The 27516-nt window shown below is 45.5% G+C and overlaps 1 protein-coding gene across 1 annotated transcript; it reads right to left on the minus strand.

Moving 5' to 3' along the window:
* Positions 1-688: 688 nt before the first annotated feature.
* On the minus strand, positions 689-27482 carry LOC109401882 (nuclear pore complex protein Nup205). Its single transcript, XM_019674485.3, has 6 exons — positions 27324-27482; positions 24092-27228; positions 4637-5769; positions 1426-2813; positions 1188-1364; positions 689-1126 (listed from the first exon to the last, which is right to left on the minus strand). Exons 1-6 carry the CDS (start codon positions 27331-27333, stop codon positions 900-902), a joined length of 6072 nt encoding a protein of 2023 aa, XP_019530030.3. The 5' UTR covers positions 27334-27482; the 3' UTR covers positions 689-899.
* Positions 27483-27516: the final 34 nt, after the last annotated feature.

Here is a 27516-nt window from a genome sequence, read left to right on the forward strand (position 1 = left end):
TACTGGTTCAATTTCAACAATCCTTCGAACGCTATTGATTCGATTTCAACAATTCTTCGACCGCTGCTGGTTCAATTTCATTTCAACAATTCTTCGAGCGCTACTGATTCGATTTCAGCAATCCTAACATTTCTGGTTAAATTTCAACAATTCCTCGAACGCAACTGGTTCAATTTCAGCAATCTTTTAAAAGCTTTTGGTACAATTTCAACAATCCTTCGAACGCTACTGATTCGATTCAAACAATCCTTCGAACGCTGCTGGTTCAATTAATTTCAACAATTCTTCAAACGCTATTGATTCGATTTCAACAATCCTTCGAACGATGCTGGTTCAATTTCAACAATCCTTCGAACGCTTCTGGTTCAATTTCAACAATGCTTCGAATGCTATTGCTTCGATTCCAACAATGCTTCGAACGCTGCTGGTCCAATTTCAACAATCCTTAAGAAGTTGCTGGTTCAATTTCAACAATTGTTCGAACGCTGTGCTGGTTAAATATCAACGATTCTTAGAAATGCAAGACCAATAAGTGTTAAACATCCTTGACCATTGATCGACTATCTGAAATAAGAAATATGAGTTAAATCGTTCAAAGAATCTGGATCTACGCTCTTCTCCACAATGTCAGGACACCACTTCAAGGACGTGATATTTACTATCTGCATTCCACAACAAGCGGCGATCCTTTTCGATTGCGACACACTATAATCGGTCAAAGATAGTTACATCAATAGTGTAGTAGTTAAAGCAGCAGCAGCGACAGTTGCTGCGCTAGTGTAACGCAACGCTACGTTACATAACGCTTATGTTACGGCAGTTTTGAAACGAATAATTGAACAAAAATAAGTAGGAAATTATTTAACTTCTACCAACGATGATCCGGGACACGATCGTTCTCACTTGACCGGCACGAACTGAATCAGTCGCTTGATTCGCCGGAGCAGTGCCTCGATGAAGCCCTTGTCTGAGGCGCGGGCATCCGACGATCCCCCATGTCCCTGACCGGTGACCAGCAGCTGCTTGCAGAACGTTTCATTGAAGATGCCGATCAGGGTCTTCTTGAGGGCCGCCACGTCGTCGGCGGTGATCTTCCAGCCGACTTCCGTCTGGGACGAGAGGTAGTCTGGAAATGAAAAAGAGAAGTTTAAGAATGCGAGAGACCTAGGAAGCGTTACGTGACATACTATCCGAACCGTAGGACAGGTTGAAGTGTAACGTATTGACCGGGATCGCGCGCAACATGAAGAAGTCCAAGTGGGCCCAGAGAAGGTACAGGCAGTGTTCGGTTATGAAGACGCAACGCTTCAGCTCCTCCTGTTTGCTGGCTATCCGCTCCGTGAGGTTGTTGTGTTGGATTTGAACTGAAATCGGGATTGAAAGGTCAGAAATGAGAATTTTGAGCGTCCGAGAAATCACCCATACCGTTAGCATCGAGACTGAGACTCGGAAGCGAGTTCCGCTGCCGGACCAAGCTCTCGTACGATAGCTTCTCCCGGTTGAAGTACTCCACGGAGTTCTTGAGCTGGATCACCACGATGTTCAAGCTGTGGCTCGTCTCCAGAGCGGCCCCGGTGACCTGCTGCCGATGGTGGACGCCGCTTTCGCTGATCTGCGGCGAGAACAGGACGTTGATCGTGCGGTGATCGACGGCGTGATTGGAGATGCTGTTCCGGGCGTACAGGGCCAAGTTGGCCGCGATCTGCAGGAAGTACTTCAGATGGGCGGCTTTCTCACGCTCGCTGCAGTTGGTGAGGACGTTCTGGTTCAGTTCTTTCAGGGTTTGCTCCGAGAGGGTAAACCGTGGGAAAAGGGTCAACATCAATCGTTGTAGACGGTAGAGATGTGCGCCGAGATCTTGGTTGGCGTTCGGAGTGATCAGGCTGGATATTTCCTGATTGGCGGCACGAGCGATCAGTCCGGTGATTCCGGCAAGTTCCCGGAGAAGTCCAATGTTCAGGAACGGAGTGCCGGCGCGCAGAACGATCTCGATCATGTCTCCATGCGACAGTAGGAAGTTGATGACCTGAGTCACGGCCGAGTGGTTCTCCTGACCCAATGTGGACAAGATCACGTCGCAGAGGTTCAATGCCGGGAAAAGGATCTGTTGATAACGAGCCTCGATCGGGGGGATGAAGCTGGACGACGTTGGATACAGTGGAGAGTAGTTCTGGACCTGGAAGTCCGGGTGTAGATCGAAGACCTTCATACCAGCCAGAACGCTGAGAGCCCTCTCTTCCAGCAGAAGTTCTGCTCCGATGTGCGAACTACCAATGCGACTCAGCATAGCCATTTTCGACTCATAGACATATAAGGCCTTCATGTTCTCCGGTTGATTGTCCAGAATCCGACACAGCTTACCATCGTTTTTCAACAGACTATCGATCAAGTGCGACAAGTACCCCCGCTTTGAAATAAACTGGATCACATTAGCCATCGAGACCATATCCAGCAGCATATCAACACAAGACAACGCCAACATCTTGCAAATGTCCAACCCGCCGGTACAATCATGGCACAGAATGTCGATCAACTTGTCCCCGAACGACTGCACGATCTCCACCACCATCTCGATCTGGGCATGCGACTCATCGCCTCCCACTTCATGGGACTTTGCACCAGCGCTCAAGCTCTTGTCCAGCCGCGAAACGTAGAACTCGTCCCGAACCGCGTCGAGCTTCTGTTCGCTCTTGTCCCGGTTTCCCTTCACAATGTGCATATAGTTCAGTAGGGCCGCGTACAGATTGATTCTTAACTTCTGGGATCCCACGCCGCTGATCAGGATCCACTCCAAAATGTTGTGCAAGATGTACCTGAGCGATTGTGGAGAAGTGCATGAAAAATACTCATTTTATTCATTTTATTTAAGATGTCGATTATATTAAATCCTATGGAACGCCCATGAACCACCCTAGAACCCTCTGGAACACCCTTGAAACACCACTGAATCCCTCTGAAATGGTGCCTCTGAAGTTCCTGGACATGATAGAATAAAAATCGTAAATTTGTGTAATGACAGAAGTTACTGTTACACCCGTAGACTTTGGGATCAAAACTCAAGAACAATTTGGATGGTCTAGGATTTCCCGACTGAACATGATAGATCACAAATCGTAGCTTTGTGTAATGAAATAAGTTACCTTTACACCCGTAGACTTTAGGGTCTAAACTCAAGCACAGTTTGGATGACCTAGGATATCCCGTCGGATCCGATACTGTCTATTGAACTTTCAGAAGACTTACTGGACATGATAGATCACAAATCGTAGCTTTGTATAATGAAAGACGTTACCTTTATACCCATAGACATTGGGATCTGAACTCAAGAACAGTTTGGATGACCTGGCATATCCCGATTGATCTAATACTGTCTTTTGTACATTCAGAAGACTTATTAGACATGATATAATACAAATCGTAGCTTTGCATAATGAAAGACGTTACCTTTACACCCGTAGACTTTACGATCTGAAAATCCGGCTTCAAAGGGTTAAACTCCTTGAAATCCTATGGAACGCCCATGAAGCCCTCGGAAACCTCTGCAAGACCTCTCAACGCATTTGAAACCCCTTGAAATCTCATGGAACACTTATGAAACCTCCTGAAACCCCTTAGCACACCCCTAATTCCCCTGAACCACCTGTAAGACCCTTGGAACGACCATAAAACCCCTTGTACAACCTCTGGAATGACCTTAGGAGCTCCTGAAGCCTCATGATCTCCTTAACCATCTATAAGAACCGCTTCTGAAACCCCATGAAACACTCCTGGAACGACTCTGGGATTCCTTGAAACCCCTTGGAACACTCTTCAAACACCCTGGAATCGTGGAGCGATCCTAGTGTGATTGTTAGAACTTATGCATATTACGCCGAGAACCGTGGAGCTAATATCACTTCTGACAAACTCACAGTTCTTTCTTCGGAAGGGAAGTAAAACGTAGATCCCGGGTAGAGCCCCGGGTTAAAAATCTCAAAATTAATAAAACGTCCTGGGCCGCCTTTAAAACCCGCTGAAGCCTCATGGAACGGCCATAAACCTCTCGAGACCCCTGAGACCTTCTACAACACCCTTGAAACGTCTCTGAATCATTCGGAAAACTCATGTAACTCTCCTGGAATGCCCTTGAAACTCCTTACAACCCCTGGAAAGCTCTTGAAGCCCCATTGAACGACCCGGGGAATCCTTGAAACCCCTTGGAACGCTTCTGAAATGGCCTGCAACGCCTTTAAAACCCCCTTAAGTTTTATGGAACAGCTTTAAAACCTCCTGAGACCTCCTGGAACACCCTGAGACCCGCTGGAGCAACCTTGGTACGCCTCTGAATCTCTCTGAAAATCCATGGAACGCTCCTGAAACCCCTCAACCCCTTGAAATTGCCTGAAATCCCAGAGGACGTTCATGAAACCCCATGAGACCATTTGAGACTTAAAACCCCTGTAGTGCCCATGTGACCCTCTTAAACCCCTGGAACACTCTTGGGACGCCCCTGAAACCCCATTGGAAAACTCCTGGAACGCACATGAAACCAGAGGAACACCGCTGGAACGCCCCATGGGTCCCCATACTCTCCTAAAACCCCCGTTATTGGGCAATGGGTCCTTCCATTGTCCTGATGGACTCGACAGTTACTCACCTCAAGCTCAGCGTATTCGCCTTCGGCGAAAACCGCCCCGCCCCTTGACCAACTCCATTCTGCGCGAAACTTCCTCCAAACGACGTCATCAGACTGCTCTCGTTCATTCCGCTGCCTGCTCCCGCCGCATCTCCTCCGTTCTTCAGCGAATAGCAATGTCTCAGGTTCACCATCAACAGCAGAATCGTCGACGAAGCCAAATTGGCCAGTTCCGGCATAACCTGATTCGGAACAACCTTGCTCAGCATCGCTTGGATGATCTCCACCAGCAGGCCCTGCTTCACGTCCAACGAAACGAACATAGTGGGCGTCACGCTGAACAACACCTCCGTGGTCTGTCCCCACGCCTCCAGGAACTTGACCGTCGACGCACACAGATTCCGCTGACTGTTCAACTGCAACGCATACACCAGAATTGTCTCAATCTCCGCCAAAATATGCGCCCTCTGGCCGGCCGCAATCGTCGTCTGCACCGAGTTCAGCTCGTCCTTGAGCACATCGTGCAGCCGCTTAATATCGATCAGCTTCAGTCCTGACCCGCCGCTACCCCCAGGTACCGCAATCTCGCACTCCTGCAACAATCCCTGCAGCAACGAATTATCGAAGTAGTCCCACTTCGGTTTGTCCAGCGATTTGATCTCGAAGTTCAGGCAATCCAGCAACTGACACAGCAGCAGTTTGGCCGATTCCGGTGCCTTCCGGGAAACGGTCGTTGTCGCCGCCCCGTGTTCCATCCCGGCGGCGACGGAACTCATCATCATGCTGGAGTTGACGGTGCTGTAGTGATGGGATAGCTCCAGTGGAAGCGTCTCGCTCGGCTGGTTTTGGACCACTCCGAGTAGGATCTTGCACACGTTTCCGAACTGGGACACCTGGTTTTTGTCCGAGGTTAGTTTCAGCTCGATGGCGACGCACTTGAGCAGGCCGGTCATCTGGTTTAGTACGTGGGGGCTCTTGACGTTCGAGAATGGCAGGCCGTTGATGTGCCTGCAGAGGAAGTCGTTGCACGATCGGAGGAAGCGCAGGATCACTTCCGAGGTGCGGCTGTTGTAGCAGAGGGAATAGAGCAGGGCGTAGGCATGCTCGATGAGGCGTTCCTGAGCGGATGATGAGCTCTTGCCGGATCTTGAGGTCTGCGGGAAAGAGAGGAGATATGAATTAGAAGGTTGCATTGGAGATCGATTCGGTTTCAAGTCGATTTCGAGTCGATTCCGAGTACTTTGATTTTGAGTCAATTTCAAGCCAGTTTCGATTTCGAGTCATTTGTAAGTCTCGCGTTTAGTATCATACAGGCGTATCTACAATGATCGATTTCTCTTTGTCGATTTTCTCTTCGGCTTATTCCGGAAAATACGACCAATATTCGGATGATCTCTCGGTGTATTTCGAAGAAGGACGACTAGGACTAGCATCTAAAACAACAAGAATAACTAAAACTGATTTGCAGGTCAAGTTATTAGCCGAAGAGAAAATCGATGAAGAGAAATCGATCATTGTAGATACGCTCGTATGATACTGAGCGCGAGAAGTCGATTTAAAGTAGGTATCGAGTTGATTATTTGCAAGTCGATGTAAATTTTAATCAAATACGATTCGATTTCAGGCTGACTCCGAGTTTCAAGTTGATTTCTAGACGATTTGTGATCAAATTTGAATCAACTCGGTTTCAATATGATGTCTGTTTCAAGACGATTTAGAGTCGATTTCAAAGGGATTCTAAGTCGATTTGGAGTTCATTGCAGGTCGATTTTAAGTCGATGCCCTGTTGATTTCGAGTTTATTTCAAATTGATTTTGATCTTGCTTTAAGTAAATTTGGAGTCATTTTTAAATGAATTTAAAAAGGATATCGATTCGGTTAGATTGTGAGTTCAAGTCGATTTCCATAAGGCTTTGAATTCGAACCGATGTCTAATCAATTTCAAATAGATTGCGATTTTTAAGTCGATTTCGAGTCGATTTTCAATTAAAGGCAACTTCCAGTAGGTTTCTAGTTAATTTAAAGCAGATTTTGATTAAACTTCAATTTTGAGTCTATTCGAGTCGATTTCAAAACGATATCGGGTCAATTCACGGGTCAATTTCAAATTAATTCTAAGCAAAGAATAAGAGAATATCAAGAATGTCCACTCCGCTGATGCTCGGGACGACACTACCGCAGCGCTATCTGTGAATGAAAGTTCAACCTTCATACGGTAGTGTGTGTTACTAATTGTATGCGGATATCAAAACATACGAACATCATCTTCTCGTATGGCAAATCACGAACACTGTTACAGAGGGCTTCCACCTCGATACGCTTAGAGAGTGCCACTTGTCTTGTCGTTTGACGTTTACATCGAATAAGGCAAGAGATGGCATTCTTTTTATTTTTATTCTTTGTTCCAAGTCTACATTGAGTAGATTTCAATCCGATTTTTTGTCATTTACGATTTTAAACCGATTTTAAGCTACCATCAGGGTACCAGATTCCGCTCATCTAAGGCCAGTTTCGCAGAAAAACATCATCTGTTGAATAACTGTTAAGCCAATTTGTAATGTTGTTCCATTTTCTGTTAGTTCAATCTAAGTGCAATCAGATATAAATCATGTTCATGACTTATGTAAAACTTTTCATAAAAGTATGATTTTATTACATTTGGTGTGAGACCAAAATGGTCCTAATTCCGCTCACGAACAAATTTATGCCATCTTTTAAATAGACTTTTGCGGAAAAGTGCATTATTTTTGCAACTCTATGTTTTTACAATTATTTTTTCCTGTTCCGTAGGAGTGTATAATAGGGATTAAACACACTGTGTACTAAAATCGGCAGATTTTACGATTTTGACGTATTTTTTGCGTGAGCGGTTATTGGAACACATGAAATTAGCTACAGCTTTTTTGGGCCCAATAGCCGCTCAAAAAAAATCATTGTTTTTTTTTTTAAATTTATGTTATCCGGTAAATATTGCATAAAATGGCTTCGTTCTCGTCTAATTTACATTGTCCAAGAATATCAGCACCGAAAAGAGTGTATTCATGCGTGTAAACTTGATTTTTGCAACAGTGAGCGGCTATTGGGTCATCAGCGGCTACTGGTACACTGACGGTACTTCCGAGTCGATTACAAGTCTATTTCAAGTTGATTTCAAGTCAACTTAAATCTAGAGTCAACTTAAGTTGATAGCTAATTGATTGCAAGTCGTTTGCGATATGAATTCGATTTAGTTCGAATTGATTTCGTATCAAATTGATTTCGAGTCGATTTAAAAATGTTCAGTCGATTTCAAGCCCATTTCTGGCCAATTTTGAGTGGCTAAAGATTAGACTTCGATTAGGAACCGATATCAAGGCGATATCGAATTCATATAAAGTCGACTTCGTGTCCCTTTCAAGCTGATTTCAATTTCAAGGCCATTTCGAGATGATTTCAATTCATTTGATTCCATTGGAGTACGCAATAATGCCGACCTGCTCATACTGAGTTGGGACAGAAGTGAAAATATGTTCGACAAAAATTTGCACTACGCACAATCCTGGGCTACTGCTTTTTACTTCAGAGATCTATCGGTGATTCTATAACATTCCCCAGAAAACCATTCCCCAGAATACCAATCCCCAGAATTCCATTCCCCAGAAAACCATTTCCCAGAATGTACCATTCCCCAGAATGTACCATTTCCCAGAAATCCATTCCCCAGAAATCCATTCCCCAGAATGCACCATTCCCCAGAAATCCATTCCCCAGAATGTACCATTCCCCAGAATGTACCATTCCCCAGAAAAGCTTAATATGCTCTGCTAAAAAGTTTAATTCGATACACAAACAGTAAAATGTTGATCATAATGATATGTTAGGCAAGGATTTTAACATTATAGTGTTATTACGAGCAAATATCTATTTCTTGTACGGTATATGTAACAAATTAAGGTAAAAATGTATACATACATGCATATCCATAAAAATATTCTACAATGGTTCAAACGTCTAATTACCATTGTACACAGTTGCATGTTGATCTTTAAACCTATGTTGAAAGTTTACAAACTGTTAGTTGCGTTGCGTAGCTATAAAATGTTTTGTTTTTGACAGATTTGTGAAAATTGTGCACTTGTTTTACGATGAATAACGTTTTAAAAGTGATGTGCAAAATTTACAGAGAAAACGCATATTCTTCTGATGTTGTTCAGTGTACAAGATACTAAAGACTCAACTGACCACGTTTTTCTTTGCAAACGGTTGGAGGGATCCATCCCAATGGCTGTTCCTAATTATTCGCTTCAAAGGCTCTTCATTCATGCGGTATGAGAAGGGCTTTCATCATTATTCCAATACTATGTTATGGAATAGAAAAAGTGAACATATAAGCATTTTTAATGCCAACAATTCTAAATATTTTTAATGAAGAAGGGAAAAAGTATCATTGTTTTCCTTTTGGCATTCAAAAACCCAACAATGTTCCTTCTTTTTAAACAATATTCTTCTTAAAATTAAGGCAATTAGTATTTTTTTTAAATTATAACTGCTTACATTTTCAACATAGATTCTCCCTTCTTTTCTACATAGGCTGTTCTTTCGAATTGCATTTTTCAGGAAATTATGGGCATTATTACAACCACCGGTGTTAGATTGCTGTTATATTTATTATATATTTTTTTTTTTCAAATTTCTAAACACCTGTGCTTGTGGTGCCGATTGTAACTAGCCTAAACATTGTAACTCGAAAGAACAGCCTATGTAAAAAAGAAGGGAAAATCTATGTTGAAAAAGTAAGCAGTTGTGATGCCGATAATTTCCTGAAAAGTGCAATTCGAAAGAACAGCCTATGCAGCAAAGAAGGAAAAGTCTATGTTGAAAATGAAAGCAGTTATAATTCCAATAATTGTACCAATTGCCTAAATTCTAAAAAAAAAGCTTGTTTAAAAAAAGGAACAGTGTTGGGTTTTTGAATGCCGCAAGGAAAACAATGTCACCACAGACAAACAGACGTAACCCTTCGAACATTTTTCGATTTAAATTTTAGCGAAGACGGCTAATAACAAGACAAACATCTACCCTCTCGCTACATATACCTTGGGAGCTACAAGCACACTAGCGCCACGAACGACTTCAGGGAACAACATTATGAATGAGTGTGCATGCGATGCTACCATTTCCGTGTACGTGCATATCCATGCACACAATCATATTTTAATGTTCCTGTGAATCGTTGAGGGCGTTTCAACCATGTCGCCTGAAACAGGGTGGGAGCTGTCTGTCTTGTTATTAGTCGTCTTCGATTTTAGTCTCGGAAATAGATTCGCTTAATTCTAAAAGGACTGATTTTGGCCAATCATCAACTAGGTGGCAGTAGTGAGCAAACGCCAAACTCAAACAAAAACTATGCGAGCGCCGCGAATTGGCAGTTGGTCAACTCTCAAATTTTCAAATAAACCGTTAAATCGATGTACGATGGCAATTATCAGAGTGTTACGTTTCCTTCTTCGTTAAAAAAAATGTTTGAGTCGTTATAAAAATTTTTGGCATTACAACTGCTTATATGTTTATCAAAAATTTTCCCTTTTTTTGCATAGGCTGTTCTTTCCAGTTGCACTTTTCAAGAAATTATCGGCATTGCAACTGCCTACTTTTTTAACATAGATTCTCCCTTCTTTTTTGCATAGGCTGTTCTTTCGAATTTAAATTTTTGGGAAATTATGGGCATTACAGCCTCCACCGGTGTTAAAATTGCTGATATATTTATTTCATATTTTTTTTCTAAATTTCTAAACACCTGTGCTTGTGGTGCCGATAATTACCTGAATAGTGTAACTTGAAAGAATAGCCTATGCAGAAAAGAAGGAAAAAACTACGTAGAAAATATAAGAAGTTTTGATGCTGATAATTTACTGAAAAGTACAATTCGAAAGAACAGCCTATGCAGAAAAGAAGGAAAAATGTATGTTGAAAAAGTAAGCAGTTGCGATGCCAAAATAATTATATCAATAGCCTAAATTGTAAAGGCAAATCATTTCCGAAGTTTTTCTTGTCAAATAAGAATTTTTGGCAGGATGTTTCTTCCGGTGATTTTTTATGAATAAATATTTAATTTTTAGCTATTAATATAAACCATTCAGAATTAAAGCAATAGTTTTATTTTTTTCTGGGGAATGGAATTCTGGGAAATGGTACATTCTGGGGAATGGATTTCTGGGGACTGGTACATTCTGGGGAATGGGTTTCTGGGAAATGGTTTTCTGGGGAATGGTACATTCTGGGGAATGGAATTCTGGGGATTGGTTTTCTGGGGAATGGTTTTCTGGGGAATGTTATAGAATCCTATCGGTTGCTTAACTAACTAACTGCAACACAAGTTCATGCCACCAGGAAGCCTCTTGTGCCGCAACAGATGACACCATATACTCAGCCTCGCACGTGGACAACGCAACACGTTGTTACCTCTCACAGCTCCATGAAACCGCTCCGCTTTACAACAGGAACATGTTTTTATCGCACTTATATTTCAGCATTACTATTCTAACGAGCTAACCGAGACGTTCTTCGCTAAAAATAACTGTGACCGAGTTCGTTCGTAGTCAAAACAAGACTAAACTTCATTATTTGATATGATCATAATGATTCTCGAATATTAAACAGGGTTCGGCAGTTTTACCGAGCAGCGCTTGCTACCACAGTTACTGTTACAGTTACTGAGTACTGCAACTTCATCGATGACGTCGGTCAACTTCATCGATGCTTAACGGCCTGCCAATGATTTGGTCATGGATTGGTGTTGTACCAACTCAGTTGGTTAACAATATATCGGTTCTGGCTCACGTAGGTTCCTTGATCAAACGCTATGTCATCCTCCGAACGCGTGATTCGGATCCCCACGTTACTGTTTGCTGATTCGAGACAAGATCCGAGATCCTTCATGCGCAAAATATTGCTCAGTTTGGCCTTGATCTCATCTTTCATGCTTTCATCGGTGGAAAACGGTTTTTGCTCGTCTACGTAGATTACGATAAACTGGATCATGCCGTCACTGAACTTGAAGTGCAGACACGTGCTTAGAAGGTTTCTGTCCAAGCTTATTGAAGTCTGCATCCAGTTTTGTATTCCACACGCGGCTCGACTGCGATAGAGCTTTGTTCAAACGGCACGTCATTGACCGCTATCCAGGTTACTTGAAACACGGGGCTTGCATCATATATATCTCCTCGTCCAGGTCGCCTTGGAGAGCAACAACTGTGACGGCGTCCATCTGGTTGACAAGTACATAGATGGTGTTTGGCAGCAAGCGTAAACAGGTATCGAAGCGAACTGTGACAACCAACTGGAGTAGGTTCTGCCGTAGTCGATCCCTTTCACTGAGAGTAGCCTTCGATGACTAGCTGTGTCTTGTAGAGGTCGATGTTCACGGCAGCGTCGTGGTAGGTCTTGAATTTCCATTTGAACTACAGTTTCTTACCGATTTTGGCAACACCCGTTTTTGTCTACTCCCGATTTTGGCAACATTTCTGTCCACACTGATCTGCGTTCCGGGAGTTAAACTCGGGAGAAAAAATAAAGCACGTTTCTCTTGCTCGGTGCAAACTCAACTCTGTTTATTTAGGTCTTAACATTGGGAGATCTCTCTTTTACAAAAGTGGGCGCTTTTGCGCAAATGATCGAATAAAATAATCAACATCCACCCCCCAGTTGGCACGTAGTGTCCAACAACTTTAAACGGAACCTTCCTCAATTGGCAAAACAGCGATCTTGCTGATGGCTCTTTTGACTTCGCCGGTTGTTGTTCGGATGGTAACCACTCGGACGATGTTATCCGAGCCAGGGTGAGTCTGAACAATCCGTCCCATTCGCCATTGTTGCGGTGCCATATTCTCCTCTCGCAGGACCACTAGCATTCCAGGTTTAATAATCAGCTTTTGTTTATACCATTTTCCTCTAGGTTGCAGTTCGTTCAGGTATTCCGAAGACCATCTTGCCCAGAACACTTGTTTTTGTCTTCGAAGATACTGCCAACGTGACAACCGCGACACCTTAACTTCTTCGTAACTCGGTTCCGGATACGCCGTGAGTTCGCGACCCACCAAAAAGTGAGCTGGAGTCAGCGCCGTTAAATCGTTTGGGTCGCACGTCAACTGTGTCATCGGCCGTGAATTGAGGATGGCCTCTATTTGGACGACTACTGTTGTAAGCTCCTCGTAGGACAAGGAAGTTTCGCACAACACCTTCTTCAGCAACGACTTGGCCGCCTTCACCCCAGCCTCCCATATACCGCCGAAATTAGGAGAACGAGGCGGGATGAAAGACCATTGTATCTCCTTCGCATCACAAAACTCGTTGATCTTAGTGGCGGTCTGCTGTTGCTTGAATAGTTCGTACAGTTCTGTCAATTCGGACTGCGCTCCGCAAAAGTTTGTAGCATTGTCCGAATGGAGCTGTTCTGGTGTTCCTCTCCTACCGACGAATCGCTGCAAAGTTGCCAGGAATGCTTCGGTAGTTAGATCGGAGGCTACCTCCAAATGTATGGCCTTCGTACTCATACAAATAAAGACAACAATGTATGCCTTGATACGTGCTTGCCGTCGACCTTGTTTTATGTAAATGGGACCTGCGTAATCGATGCCAGTTTTAGCGAAAGGCGGAGCGGGTACAACACGATAGTCCGGCAGGTTGCCCATGAACTGCTCATTTTCCGGAGGGTTCATCCGGAAGCAACGCACACACTTCTTAACAACTTGACGAACAATACCCTTACCTCTTATCGGCCAGTATCGTTGCCGAACCATGGCAAGTAGTCCTTGTTGGCCCACGTGGAGGTGTTCCTTATGTAGTGACTCGATCAAAATTCGTGTGACGTGGTGTCCAGGCGGCAATAGCAGCTGATGCTTTCGATGAAACGGTAGCTTCGTATGCTTCAGACGGCCGCCGACTCGCAGCAACCCGTCCAAGTCCAAAAACGGCGCTAGTTGCAGAAACTTGCTCTTTTTCGTCTTGTTGTGCTGCAACATGTGCAACTCATCGGCAAATGCTTCCCGCTGCACATTCCAAATGATCTTCAATGTCGCGCTACGTAGCTCCAGGATGGAAAGCGAGCCAGATGTTCGCTCGGTCTTCTTCTTGCGGCAGTTGTTGACGAATCGATACAGATAGGCTACCACTCGCTGAAGTTTTCTAAAGTTACTGTATCTTGTTAGTAGTTCACACGGATTGAAGCGCACAACCACTTGACAGTAGGTGTGATTATCGATTTCTAGTTGCTCGTCGCTGAACGTACGTGATTCGGGAGGTACGTAAAAGTTGTCGCTCTGCAGCAGCATGGCAGGACCGTGCCACCAGAGGTTTGAGTACTGTAGATCCGACGGAGTGACTCCCCTGGAAGCCAAATCAGCGGGATTATCGTTGGAAGAGATGTACCGCCACTCGAAGTCATGTGTTAGTTGATTGATCTCTCGAACTCGGCTACCAACGAAGATTTCGAGACTGGCTGCTGACTTGTTGAGCCAACATAAGACGATTTGCGAGTCACACCACAAAACCACCTTGTCGATCGCCATGTCCATGGCTTTCAGTACACCTGTGACCAGCTTCGAAAGCAGAAGAGCGCCGCACAGTTCAGCTCTCGGTATGGTGTACGGTCTTCTTGCCTTCTTACTCCCTGGCTTGCTGGGAAGTGGTGTGACACGAGTTTTACTGCTAAGCAAGTGCATCTCAGAGGTACCGTCACTCTTCAAGCTCCGTAGATACACACAGGCTCCATAAGCCTTTTGACTAGCATCTGAAAACCCGTGTACCTCGAAGGATGCGGCATCGTCTGCTACCACTCTGCGCGGAATCCGAATTTCGTTTATCTCCTGCAACTGTTCCTTGAATTGTCGCCACGTGGAATTCAGCTCGATGGATAGAGGTTCGTCCCAACTCAGCTCTTGCGACCACAGCTGCTGAATGAAGAGCTTCGCTAGCACTGTGACCGGCTCCAGTAAACCGAGGGGATCAAATATCTTCGCCGTCTCAGATAAAACAAGTCGCTTTGTGTAGACTTCTAGTGACTCGTCGTTTGGCTGCATCCGAAACAGGAACACGTCAGCTGATGGATCCCACAACAGTCCTAGGGTCTTTATCACGTCGTTGAATTCTCGTTCTTCGATGTTAACTTGCTGCTCCCTGGCGTGCTCCGGAATGCGTTGCAGCAATTCAGGGGTATTTGCGCACCACTTGTGGAGTTCGAAACCCCCTCGCTTCAGTAGTTCGATGAGCTGCGATTGGCACTTCAATGCTTCTTCTAGGCTGTCAGCTCCGGTGATTGCGTCATCCATATAAACATCTTGCTTCACCACCCGCGCTCCAAGTGGGTAATCCTTCTCTTCGTCGAGGGCGAGCTGTCTCAAGCAAGCGGTCGCACAAAACGGCGCACATGATGTGCCGTATGTAACCGTCTTCAACTCAAAAACGCCCAGTTCGGTGTTTGGATCGTCTCTATACAGTATCTTCTGGAAACTGGTATCTCTGTCGTCTACCCGCACCTGACGGAACATCTTGATGACGTCGGCGGAGAACAAAAACTTGTATTTCCGAGAGCGTAGTACTATAGCTGCTAGGGTGTCCTGGATCGTCGGTCCGTTCATCAGCACATCGTTAAATGAGACATTGGTATCCGATCGTGCGGATGCATCGAACACCACACGCAATTTGGTAGATGAACTCGATGGCTTCAAAATGGCGTGGTGCGGTAGGAAGAACCCAGTACTACCATTGTCCTTGACCTTCACACAGTGTCCCAAACTAATGTACTCGTTTATAAAGGCGGAGTACTGTAGCTTGAGGTCGGGGTTCAGGTTGAGCTTCTTCTCCAATTGATAGAAACGCCTCTCTGCTATGGCACGAGATTCTCCAAGCTGGTTCACGTTGTCTCGAAAAGGCAATCGGACCACGAAATGCCCTTCTTCACGTCGATGGGTCTTGGTGAAATGCTCCAAGCATTGCTGATCTTCTGTGCTTGACACCGCCGTTCCTCCAACTTCCTCCTGATCCCAGAATCGTTGTACTAGACCCTCCAGGTTCGACTCCGGTGATTCCAGATACGCAATGTGGGACGCAGCTACTACTGTTCGCTGGATGCTTGGAAATGCTCCGCTCACGATCCATCCCAGCTTTGTGTTCCACAGCATCGCTTGACAATCGTTGAGCTTCAGACGATCCATTAACAGCAACTCAAAAAACAGTTCCGCTCCTATGAGCATGTCCACCTTGGCTGGAACACTAAACCTTGGATCCGCCAGCAGCAACTCCGATGGTATCTGCCACTGGTCAGTGTCGATCTTCCGAGCCGGCAGACATCCAGTAACGTGCGGAACCACTAGGAAGTCGAGAGTCCAGGATGCTTCGCTGTACATTGACTTGATTTGCGCCACGGCTTGATGTGAAACGACACGTCTATCTCCACTGATTCCGATGACAGGAGCTCGAACTCGTTCCCGCCGCAGCCGCAGACGCCGGACGACGCTTTCGGTAACAAAGCTGGACTGCGACCCCGAATCTAATAGGGCTCGACACAGATGATACGATCCGCTAGAATCTTGCAGCTCCACAATCGCAGTCGAAAGTAAAATCTCCTTTTCGTGAGCTCGTTGTGATGGCATTGCGATGCTGATAACGGATATCGACGGAGTCAACTGCGGCGCAACATCTTCCTGCTGCTCCGCGGCGCTTCTAATTGGAACCGGCTGCTCCGACGAAATTTCTTCAAAATGCAGTAAGGTGTGGTGCCTCTTACCGCATCCGCTCACTGTACACGCTCTTGATCTACACTGACCAACTCGATGGCCGCGCTTCAGGCAATTGAAGCACAGGTTGCGCTTTTTTGTCACCTCCATTCTGTCAGACACTGTCATTTGCTTCAGCCAGTGGCGTCGCGTAACCTCACTTTTTACCTGTGCACCAAGTATAAATGCTTGAATTATTTGAACAAATTTGCTTGTAATAATTAGAAAATGACGAAAATGACTGCTTTCACTCATTTCTATTTAGATTTTGATCATAAATCCCCTGCAATTGCAAGTTTTAGGGTCGGTGCACAGGTAAAAAGTGAGGTTACGCGACGCCACTGGCTTCAGCACTTCACACTTGTTTACGTTGTGCGTACTGTCGCAGATGGAACACACATCCTCCGCTGCTTGCACCGCATGCACCCTCTGCATAGGCTTCGCGGTCGGTACCACTGGCTTCATCTTGGTCGTTTCAAGGATTTTGCACTTCATCTTGCTTTCGCACCGCTCCAGGACAAAGCAGCGGTTTTGCAGGAACTGAATGGTTTCCTCATACTCCGGAAGTTCCCTTGGCTCCACGCTGTTCTCCCACAATGCTGCTGTTGCATTATCGAGCTTCGAGGTTAGGAGCGAAACAACAAGTTGTTCAGACATTCCTTGCATCGGCAGAGCGTGGAACTTTAGCGCTTCGACGTGCCGACTGCAATCGTCGACGAGTTGGCGTAATTCGATAGAGCTTTCCTTCGTCATTTTCCGCAAATTCAGCAGCCCTCCGATGTGCACGTCTACAATAGTCCTTTTATTTTCAAACCGCTCCTCAAGAGCTTTCCAGGCCAGCTGAAAATTGTTCTCGTTTACCACCTGGTCGCTCAGTACGCTCTCAGCCTTCCCCTTCAAGCACTGTTGCAAGTAGTACAGTTTGGTGGCATCCGAAAGGTGGTGGTGTTTCTGCATGAGGTCTACGAATAGCTGTTTGAAGCGGTACCATTTTTCGTACGCTCCATCGAAGCTTGGTAGGGGAACGTTGGGCAACCCGGGAACATGATTCACAGCAGCTGGCTGGGGAATGACTTCTGCCACCGTTAGCTTATTGTCATTTTTTCGAATACCGTCGATCGCTTGACAGAGTTCGATACGCAGATCCTCGTAGACGTTTTCAAACTCGACGAAATACCGCTCCTGCTCCAGCCGCTGACCGGGAAACTCCGTGTACACTTCGTTCTGGATCGTGTTATACTCTTCGTAGCAGGAATCTACCCGTCGCAGATACGTTTCTAGGTGGTAAACAGTGATGTTGGCTGCCTGTCCCAACAGATCTTTCACGCGCTGGAGCTTTGCTGCAACTGCAGTCCGTCGAGCCGTCAAAGCGTGAAATTTGTGTTCTGCCATCATTTGTTGTTGTCGCTGTTGTTGTTGTTTTTTCTGTTCCGACACCGGGGTATGAATGACGTTCCCTCTGCCTCTTGCCCGGGGTGTCAAAATATTATTCTCTTCACTCATCACTTTGTTTACATTTTTTTCAGACCGCTTTTCGAGCGGTGCAGTGTTCTCACTTCTCACTGTTTATCGATCGGCGCTCACGACGGCGCAGTTTTCACCCACACACACACACACGCACTTATGTTCGACCAGTCCAGCTCGGAATGGTGCCTTTTCACACTGATGTTTGACCAGTCCCCACACGGGATGGTGCTTTCTTCACTCACTCAAATGTCCGACCGGCTTCTGCGGAAGTCGGTGCTTCTTCACACTCCGCAACAGACCGGACTTCCGCAAAAGTCGATGCAGTTCCACTCTCGTGGAAGCGAACGAATTGAGGTTAGGAACCTCAAACACTCAATGAAGACGCGTCCGGAATGCAGCTCGTTGCAGTGCGCGAACACGAAATCGCACTTCCCTCAGGAACAATACGACCGTCTCAATATTTTCCGGCAACTACGCGCGAAGAACACTCCCGGAGACAATCCGGTTCGAATTTTGGACCAAAAATGTCCACACTGATCTGCGTTCCGGGAGTTAAACTCGGGAGAAAAAATAAAGCACGTTTCTCTTGCTCGGTGCAAACTCAACTCTGTTTATTTAGGTCTTAACATTGGGAGATCTCTCTTTTACAAAAGTGGGCGCTTTTGCGCAAATGATCGAATAAAATAATCAACAATTTCCTTCCCGATTTTGGCAACACCCGTTTTTGGCAACAATTTCTTACCGATTTTGGCAACATTTTTTTTACCGATTTTGGCAACAAAAAATTTTGACCAAAAATTTTTACCGAAAAATCGTTTGTACATATTTGTAAATGTTTTTATATTTTAGCCTTACTCTTCTTCATAAAATCAAAATTCATAAAATTTTCAAAAATCATCAATTTTACAAATTATGATGTAATTTATGAACGTCACCTACAGGGATCCTTTTTTAACTTGTGAATAGTCCATATTTAAAATAGAAGCCAAATACACGTATAAAAGATGAAAATAATCCACAACAAAAATTTACCGATTTTGGCAACACCCCAATTTGGCAACATAAAATTCACCTCGTGTTGCCAAAATCGGTAAGAAACTGTATAGTCTTCCTTCCGGAAGGGTGGTAAAAGTACACGTGAAGAATCTTCAGACGTTATTGAAATCCTGACCTCGGAAGCGGACTTTGTGATCCCGCTGAACTGACCCTGATTCACTTGCGTGTGCATCACGTGAAATAGATAGCTACCGCATTTCAGGATATTGTGCCATCGTTTTATACTCACGATGATTCCTGACTTTCAGGGGTAAAATATTTCATTTCTGAAAGGGAAGGATACTGAAGAGATTTTTTGTTGGAAACTTAAGCTCTGTATACTTTTCAGGAAATATGTGCTTCCGATCCTTGACACCTTTGAGGTGGAGTTTTGACGCAGTCAGAGGGAGCACGGTAGTAAAGTTAATCGCGATATTGTTAGCATCTTCAACTTCACTGAAGGTATTCGATACATCATTAAAGAGTTCTTCGTCCTCACCCTCGCCTGTTTCTTTGTCCTGAACAACATCATTCGGTGACAGGAAGACCACCTTTTCATCCTCCACGAGAATAATCTTCCTGACAGACATTCGTAACTGAATCTCACCTTCATAGATGAAGTTGATGAGTAGGGCAGCATTGGGAATGGGAACGGCTTGCTGCACAAATTTGGTCGATTTTTCAGGTTCTTCAGCATCGAACCAAAGGTCCTGGTTCGCTGCTCTGCGCTTTCAGTGTCGATGACGCTGTTCAGGTAGTATACAATCGCACCAATCACAGTTATCAAACGTATCAGCAGCTACAGCTCATCGGGTGTTTCTTTTTTGAAAACAAATTTACGCGTAGGGATAGCAGCTTCATCAGCCGCCTTGACGATCGCGGCGATGGAGCCGAATGCATCGTCGATTTTCTCCGACCTGTTGAAATCGTTGCTAGAATCTGCCGGGAGGTCAACCTCTCAGATCGACTTTTCGAACAGAGGTGCTCCAGGTCGCCATGTCGATGTTAAGTTTCCAAGTTTAACTTCTAATTAAAACACCGAAACTTGCTTGGGATACTAATACTATTTTCAGTTCTCATCGTCCGTAGTCACAAATGGAGTGCATATTTCATGAATTCTGGCTGCACTGCAAAACTTCCACTGAGTCTAGATGTTACAAATGAGCATTACAAATGTTTTTGATAAAGCTCTCTACCATACTGAGCTTAGTACTGAGAAGAAACGGGTGGAAAAAGAATTGGCAACAATCAACGATAACCTTAAGAATTGTTGTTCACACAATGATTCACAATGATGGTATTCAACAGTCGAAGCAGGAGTTGGTATTTCTTGGCAGGGCTACTGAAATCTCAGCGTCAATTATAAAGGTACGGACATGGATCGTTCCAAGGCCTAATGCTACAGGCAAACTGAGCTTACCTAGAGGAATCCCTGAGTGTACTCGAGGAAGAATCCTTGAATGAATCCCCGAAGGAGTTCCTGAGGAAATCCCTGGAAATCACTGAAAGAACTTCATAAGAAACCACATAAGCCACTCTTGGAGGAAACACAGAAGAAGGAACTCCTGGAGAAATCCCTGATAGAGCTCCTAAGGAAAACACAAAAGAGATTTCAGGTGGAATCGCTGGATGACCCCTGAAGAAACTCGTTGAAGAATTCCCGAAGAAATCCCTGAAGGAGTTCCAGAAATAAGTTCTTTGAGGAATCCATAGGAATCCATTTCCGATGGAAGTAATGAATCATCTAGAGGAATCGTTGAATGAACTTCAGGGGAAACCTGTGACGGATTATCCAAAAAATCTCTGAAGAAATGAACGAATGAATTCCAGAAGCAATTGCTTATAAGTTTCAAGTAGACATTCCTGGAGGAATCCCTGAAGGAATCCTTGAAGCAGTTCCTAGAAAAATCTCTCCAGCAGCAATTCCTCAAAGAATACCACGGAAAATCCTTGAAGGAATGCATGGAGGAATCCATCAAAACATCTAGAGAAATCCTTGAGTGAGAGAAACCAACTGACGGATTTTATAGAAGGATTCCTGAAGAGCTTTTTGAAAGATTTCAAGAAAAAAAAATCCTGTAGAAATCTGTAAAGAAATTCCTGAATAAATCAATGAAGAAACTATGACGAAATCGCTGAAGGAACTGAAGGTTCTGCAGGAATGCAGGAATCCCTCCACAAAAGAAATCCCCGAAAAAGTCCCTGAAGGAAGAGTTCATGTAGGTGTTTTTGAAAGAATTCCAGGATTTTCCGGAAGTATATACTGTCTAAATACTTGAATTAGTTTCTGAAGAAATCATTGAAGGAATTGCAAGAGAAATCCCAGAAGGAATTTTCAGAAGTAATCTTTGAATACCTGAAGAAATCTCTTCAGCAATTTCAAGAGAAATCCCTGAAGAAATTCTAGGAAGAATAAGTTCCTGGAGGAATCCCTGAAGGAGTTTTTTAAATACTCTCCAGCAAGTTCAAGGGAAACCTCTCAAAGAATTCTAGAAAAAAAGCTATTAAGAATTACAAGTAGATATATCTAGTTGAAGCGAGGCAGGCCAAGTCCCAGTGCGGACGTAGAGCCACAAAGAAGAAGAAGTAGATATATCTGAAGAAATCCATGAAAAACAGCCTGGAGAAATCATTGAAGCACTTCCTAATGAACCATTGAAGAAACTCCAGGAGAAGTATGTGAAGAATTCCCTCAAAAAATTCCAGAAAAAAAATCCTCAAGGAACTCTAAGCAAAATACTTTAAAGAACTCCAGGAGACATTTCTGAAGAAATTCCTTGAAAAATTCCTCAAGGAATTCTTGGAGGAATTCCCGAAGAAGTCCCTGAAGGAGCTCCTCCACAAATCCACGAAAGAGTTCCTGGAGACATCCTTGAGAGAATTTGAGGGGAAATCCCTCTCCAACAATTCCAGGAAAAATCCTTGAATAAATTACTGAAAGAGTCCCCGCAAAATTCCAGAAATAGTTCCTGCACAAAATACTGAAGGAGTTTCTGGAGGAATCCCTTAAGGAATTTATAAAGAAATCCTTCGGAGAATTCTAGTAAAAATCTCTTCAAAGAATTCCATGAGATATTCCTCGAAGAATTCCAGGGCAAATCGCTTAAGCAATTCCTGGAGAAATTTCTGGAGGAAAATCTTAACGAATTACAGGAGAAATCTCATGAGGACCTTCTACTAGAATCTTTGAATAAACTTCAGGAGAAATCTTGGAAGAATGTCTGAAGGAATATCTGAATGTCTGTCTGTCTGTCTGTCTGTCTGTCTGTCTGTCTGTCTGTCTGTGCTCCAGAAGTGCCTTAAAAAACCTTACGGAACTTCTCAAGGAATCCTTCAAAGGTTTGATGAATGAATCCCTGAAGGAATCCCAGAGGAACTTTCTGGAAAAATCCTTGAAGAAATTCCTTTATGATTTCCTGAAAAATCTTGAAGGAATAGAACAAATTTTTCAAGGAGCTCCAAGAAAAAATCCTCTAAGAATTCCAGAAATTCCTAAAAAAGTCCTTGGCGAAATCTCTGAAGAAAGTAGTGGCGAAATCTCTCCAGTGATTTCAAAAGAAATCTCTAATGAAATTCCTCGAGAAATCGCCGTAGAATCCCTGAAAGATTTCATGGAGAATTCTCTGAAGAAGTTACTGAAGAAATCTCCGAAGGAGTTATGGATTTGAAGGTAGAATCTCTGAAGGATTTCTACAAGAAATTTTCTTCAGCCTTTCCTAGATGAATCCTTAGAGAAACTTCTGGAGAAATCACTCAAAACACTCCGCTAAACAAAGCTCTTAAGGAACTCGAGGCGAAATGCCAATAAGCATTCCAAGAGGGATTCCTGGAGGAATTCCAAGAAAAATCCTGGAAAAGAAGATCCTTCAAAAAACCCACTAAGGAGTTCCTGGAGAAATCCCTGAAGAAATTTAAGGAGAAATTTCAGGACGAGTTCCTGGAGCTATCTCTCCGGCAATTACAAGAGAAATTCCTCAAAGATTTCCAGGAAAATCTCCGAAGCAATTTTCGGAGGAATTCACGGAGAAATGCCTAGAGGAATTAAAATTCCTGGAGAACTCATTGAATGAGTTTCTGGAGTAATCCATAAAGGAGTTAATGAATAAATTTCTCAAAGAATTCCGGGAAAAAATCCACAAAGAATTCTAGGAGAAATTCCTTAAGGATTTCCTGAAGAAATCCCTGAAGAGTTGCTTGAGAAATTTCTGAAGAATTTCCTGGAGAAATCCCTCTAGGAATTCCAGTAGAAATCCATCAAGAAATTCGAGAAGAAATCCTTGGATAAATCCCTGGGAGAAGTTTATGGAAGAATCCCTGAAGCAATTCTTGAAGAATTCTAGAAGAAATTTCTCAAGAAACTTCAAGAGAAATTCCTCGAAGAATTTCAAGAGAAATTTCTTAAGGAATTCATCGACAAATTTTCTGAACGATTCTCTGAAGGATCTGCTGATTAAATATCTAGAGGCATCGCTAAAGAAATTCCTATAGAAATCCCCAAAGGAACTTCCGGAGGAATCTTTAAAGAACGTTGTGGATGAACCCCTTAGGGGCTGTCCATTAATTACGTAAGGTAATTTTTGCGATTTTTCGACACCCCCTCCCTCCCTTGTAAGATTTTTTGTATGGAAAGCAAAATATTTTTGTATGGCGCGTAAGATTTGTCAAACCCTCCCTCCCCCTATAAAACCTTACGTAATTAATGGACAGTCCCTTACGGAATTCCCGGATGCATTAAAGAAGAAATTCCAGGAGAATCTCTGAATACACTTCTAGAGGAATCCTTGAGTTAACGCAAGGAGAAAGCTCTAACTTCTAGTTGAAAGTTTGAAAGAACTTCTGAATAAATTTGGACGAATCATTGAAGAACTTGATGATCTTTGAACACCTGGATGAATCATTGAAAATATTCTGAAGGAATTTATAAATGAACTCCTGGAGGAACCTCTGACGGAGCGTTTGAACAAATCTCTGAAGAAATTCCTGGATGAATCATGGAGGAATCTCTGAAGGAACTACTAGAGGAATGATTGAATTAACTGCCTGAGGGAACTTCTGGAAGAATCCCTCAATAATTTTTTGAAGGAATTCCTGGGAGATTATCAAATTTTCTTCTGGAGAAACACCACTCTGCGGACGAGCTTTGTTTTGACCTACAGGCTATATGGGTGCTTCCTTACAAAGATGTTTTGAGTCGAAATCAACAAGAAAAGAAAATTTTACTCACCTCCAGTGCATTATCCAGCAGCGTAATCAGCGACTTGGCACAGTTGCTCGGGAAGTTCATCACCCCTGGCTGTTGCAAATTCGTCAGCCGCAGTTCCTTGTTCAGCTCGAACCCGAGCAGATAGTGTGCCAGATTGGGCGTGCTCTGCTGAGGCAAACACTCCTGCAGCAGCCCGATGATGGCCTCCTTGATCTGGAGCTCCACGCTGACGCCGGCGGCGGTCGTGGCGTCACCAGTCGAGAAATCCGGTGCGTCCTGGTCCGGGTCGTCGGAGTCGGTGGAAGGAGAGGCGGCTGCCGCCGCCGCCGCGAATGTGACGGATTCGCTTTCCAGGCATTCGACGAAACCTTGGCGGATTTCGTTGCGGATGCGTTCGTTTTGGGTGAGCAGGCCGAGGATTTGTTGGTTGACGTTCGGCTGGCGCATGATGGCCGTGAGGATGCGGATCGCGACGAGGGCGTTTTCCGGGAGGTAGGAGCTGTAGGTGACGAAGCGGACGATGTTGAGCATGTGGTCGGCTTTGCCGGTGCGGGGGTTCATTCCGAGGAGGAGCTTGTTGGCGCCGGCCAAGAGGATCGAGCAGTTGGCGGCGAAGTGGGCGTTGAAGAAGTCCTCTTGGGTTTCGAGGGCGCGCTCGATGATTTGGAGCGCGAGGAGGCAGGTGGATTCGAGGTGTTTGCGACCGGGGAAGGGGGCATAGGAGTCGAACAGGGTGCAGGCTTCGTCGATGATGTGGAGGAGCAGGCGGAGGAAATCGGATTTGGTGTTGACTTGGAGCAGGATGTGGAATCCGGGCGGGGAGTTTTCCTCGCGGTTCTGGGTGGGGGATGGGAAGTCGGCTGGGGTGGGGGAGTAGCGCTGGACGAAGGCGTTGAGCAGGAGGAGGCACTTTTCGGCGATTTGCCATTTTTCTGAGGGGTTCTTGTAGTTTCGGTTGTAGAAGCGCAGGAAGACGGCGTCGATGATGAAGGTGACGTAGGGGTCGAGGCCGGGTTTGCGGGGTCCGGCGCCGAGGCCGCGAGGGATGGCCGTTTCGCAGAGGGTGTAGAGGAGGTCGAGCATTCCGAGGGTGAGGGGATAGGTCTCGTTGCGGGATTCGATTTCTTCCAGTTCGGATTCGATGCCCCGGTTGGCGAAGGTGCTGGTCGTGGGGATGGTGGTGATGACCTGGGATGCCTCGAGGTTGTTCCACAGTTGGAGGGCGGTTTCTTTGCTTTTACCGAGGGCGGCCAGTGTTTGGACGAGTTCCGCTTTGAGGGAGATGGTGACCGAGCAGCTTATGAGGCCAAGGAGTACGTGGAGGGGAGCCCAGTTGGGGTGTTCGCAGAGGGCGACTCGGGCCACTTCGTCGTGGGTGGCCACGGCTCGGATGACCTGGAGGACGGCTTGAAGGCCGGCGATTTCCTGAGGGTTGATGTTGCGGCTGAGGGCGCGATTCCGGTAGACGGTTTCACTTCCGGGGTTCTGCTCCTGGCGAAGGTTCTGGTAATAGCGGAACAGGGAGTTGAAGAAGTGGTCCCAGGAGATGGTGGCCATCGATCCGGATGCTCCGCCGCCTTGTTTCAGTAAGTTGAAAGCGTTCCTGGCGGACTGAGGACAGCTGGACAGTCCGGCCAGCATTTTCAGATACGGAATGAACAGAATGGGAGGAAGCAATTCTCCAGCCAGACGGATGAATTTGAACAGGCAAACCGATCGGGAGGAAGCACGTTGGTAGTTGGCGGCCACTTCCATCGGTCCCCAGTATTCCAGCGATAGATTCAGTCGCATTTGATCGTTCTGGTAGAGCTTGCCCACCGAGAACAGTAAGGCTTCAAAGTTCCGGCACAAATTGGCGGGAGGATCCAGACCTTGCTGCTGGAAGGCCTGAACGGTTCTGGCAGTTTCGTCCGCTCGGGCTCTCAGTTCCGTAACCTTCGAGTGCATCAGCTCGATGAAGTCCGTGAACAGGACGTGCATCCTCCGGTAGTAGAATTCCGTCCGGAAGATCACCTCGTTCTCCAGCAGCGTGTAATGGATGAAATCGAAGACCCTTCCTTGGATCGCGGCGTCCACCAGCAGCTCGTCCTGGTCGATGATCTTCGCCGTGTTGGAATACAGATTCTGCGGGGCCAATCGCAGCGTTGCGATGGCCAATCCGAACGTGAACAGCGACACAGATCGGAGTCCTTCGCACTCCCAGCTCGACGAAATCGCATCCATGACCGTCTCGATAAACTCCGGATCTCGGACCATCGGAAGCCTCTTCACGACCTCCTCTCCATCTTCCCGCCTCTGGATCACACTCATATCCATTCCGTACATCAGCGCCATCTGCAGCGCCAGCGTCACATTGTCAATTCCTCCGCTGGAGACCGTCGACTTGTACCTGGCTAGGAACCGAATCAGCTTCACCGTCGTTCCCCGGGGCAGCCCGCATTGCGCCGCCCAATTGAACAGACACGTCGCCAGCAGCACCCGGATCTCCTCAAAAAGATCCAGCACCTGTCGATGGTGCTTCGGCGGACCCAGAGCCCGATTCGTCGTCAACACGTCCAGCTCCTTGGTCACGTCCAACTCCCCCAGCAAATCCACAATCTTATCCAACACTCCATCGGCCACCAACCCATCCGTGTACGCCGTTATCAGCTGCGTTATCTCATGTGGCGCATCCGTGCACCAACTGACCCCTGCCCTGGCTTGGAACAACTCCTTCAAACTCGCCACCAAAGACTTCCTCCCATCGTAGTACAACAGCACCGCCACCAACCCCCGCGGCAACCCCGGGTGATTCGGCATCTGCTGCTGGGCCGTACAAAGCAATTCCAACGCAATGTACTCATTCAAATCGTACATATCCGAAATAATCACGCTCTCGTCCACCAGATCCTTCGAAAGGATCGTGTGCCCAAACTCCGGCAGCGTTATGCCCTCCGTAATGCCCACCCGAATCGCCTCCCGGCTTTTGACGTTCTTCGGCGGATTTCTCAACAAAGTGGTAAAGTTCTGCTTGTGCTTCCGCAGCAGCGCATCCAAACTGGCGACGTTCTGTTCCTGCTGTTGACCGCCGCCACCGCCCCCGCCGGAAGGCGCCGACAGGAACGACTCGATGCTGTTGAAGAGGTGCTTGAACGGAGTCCACATATCGTCCGGTGTTGCTGAAATACAAGCGAAGAGTAAACATAACCCTATCTTAGAGGGGGGCAGTTTCGGCTGCAGTTTTCCTACCGAAAAACCGCAGCAATTTACAAACCTTCACTCATTTTCGAAGAATTGTGGCTTTCCGCACCGTTTTTTGATAGTTTTTAACCGATTATTTGACGATTTTCACTGAATTTTCGCGAAAAAACACGACACAATTTTTCCGCGAAAGACGCACCACAAGCTTTTCGGTTTTTTCTTGAATTTGACAGCGCGATCGATGAACCCAGTTCACTTTGCGTTCC

Source organism: Aedes albopictus, chromosome 1, assembly GCF_035046485.1.
Source record: "Aedes albopictus strain Foshan chromosome 1, AalbF5, whole genome shotgun sequence".
In the NCBI taxonomy this organism is placed as follows: domain Eukaryota; kingdom Metazoa; phylum Arthropoda; class Insecta; order Diptera; family Culicidae; genus Aedes; species Aedes albopictus.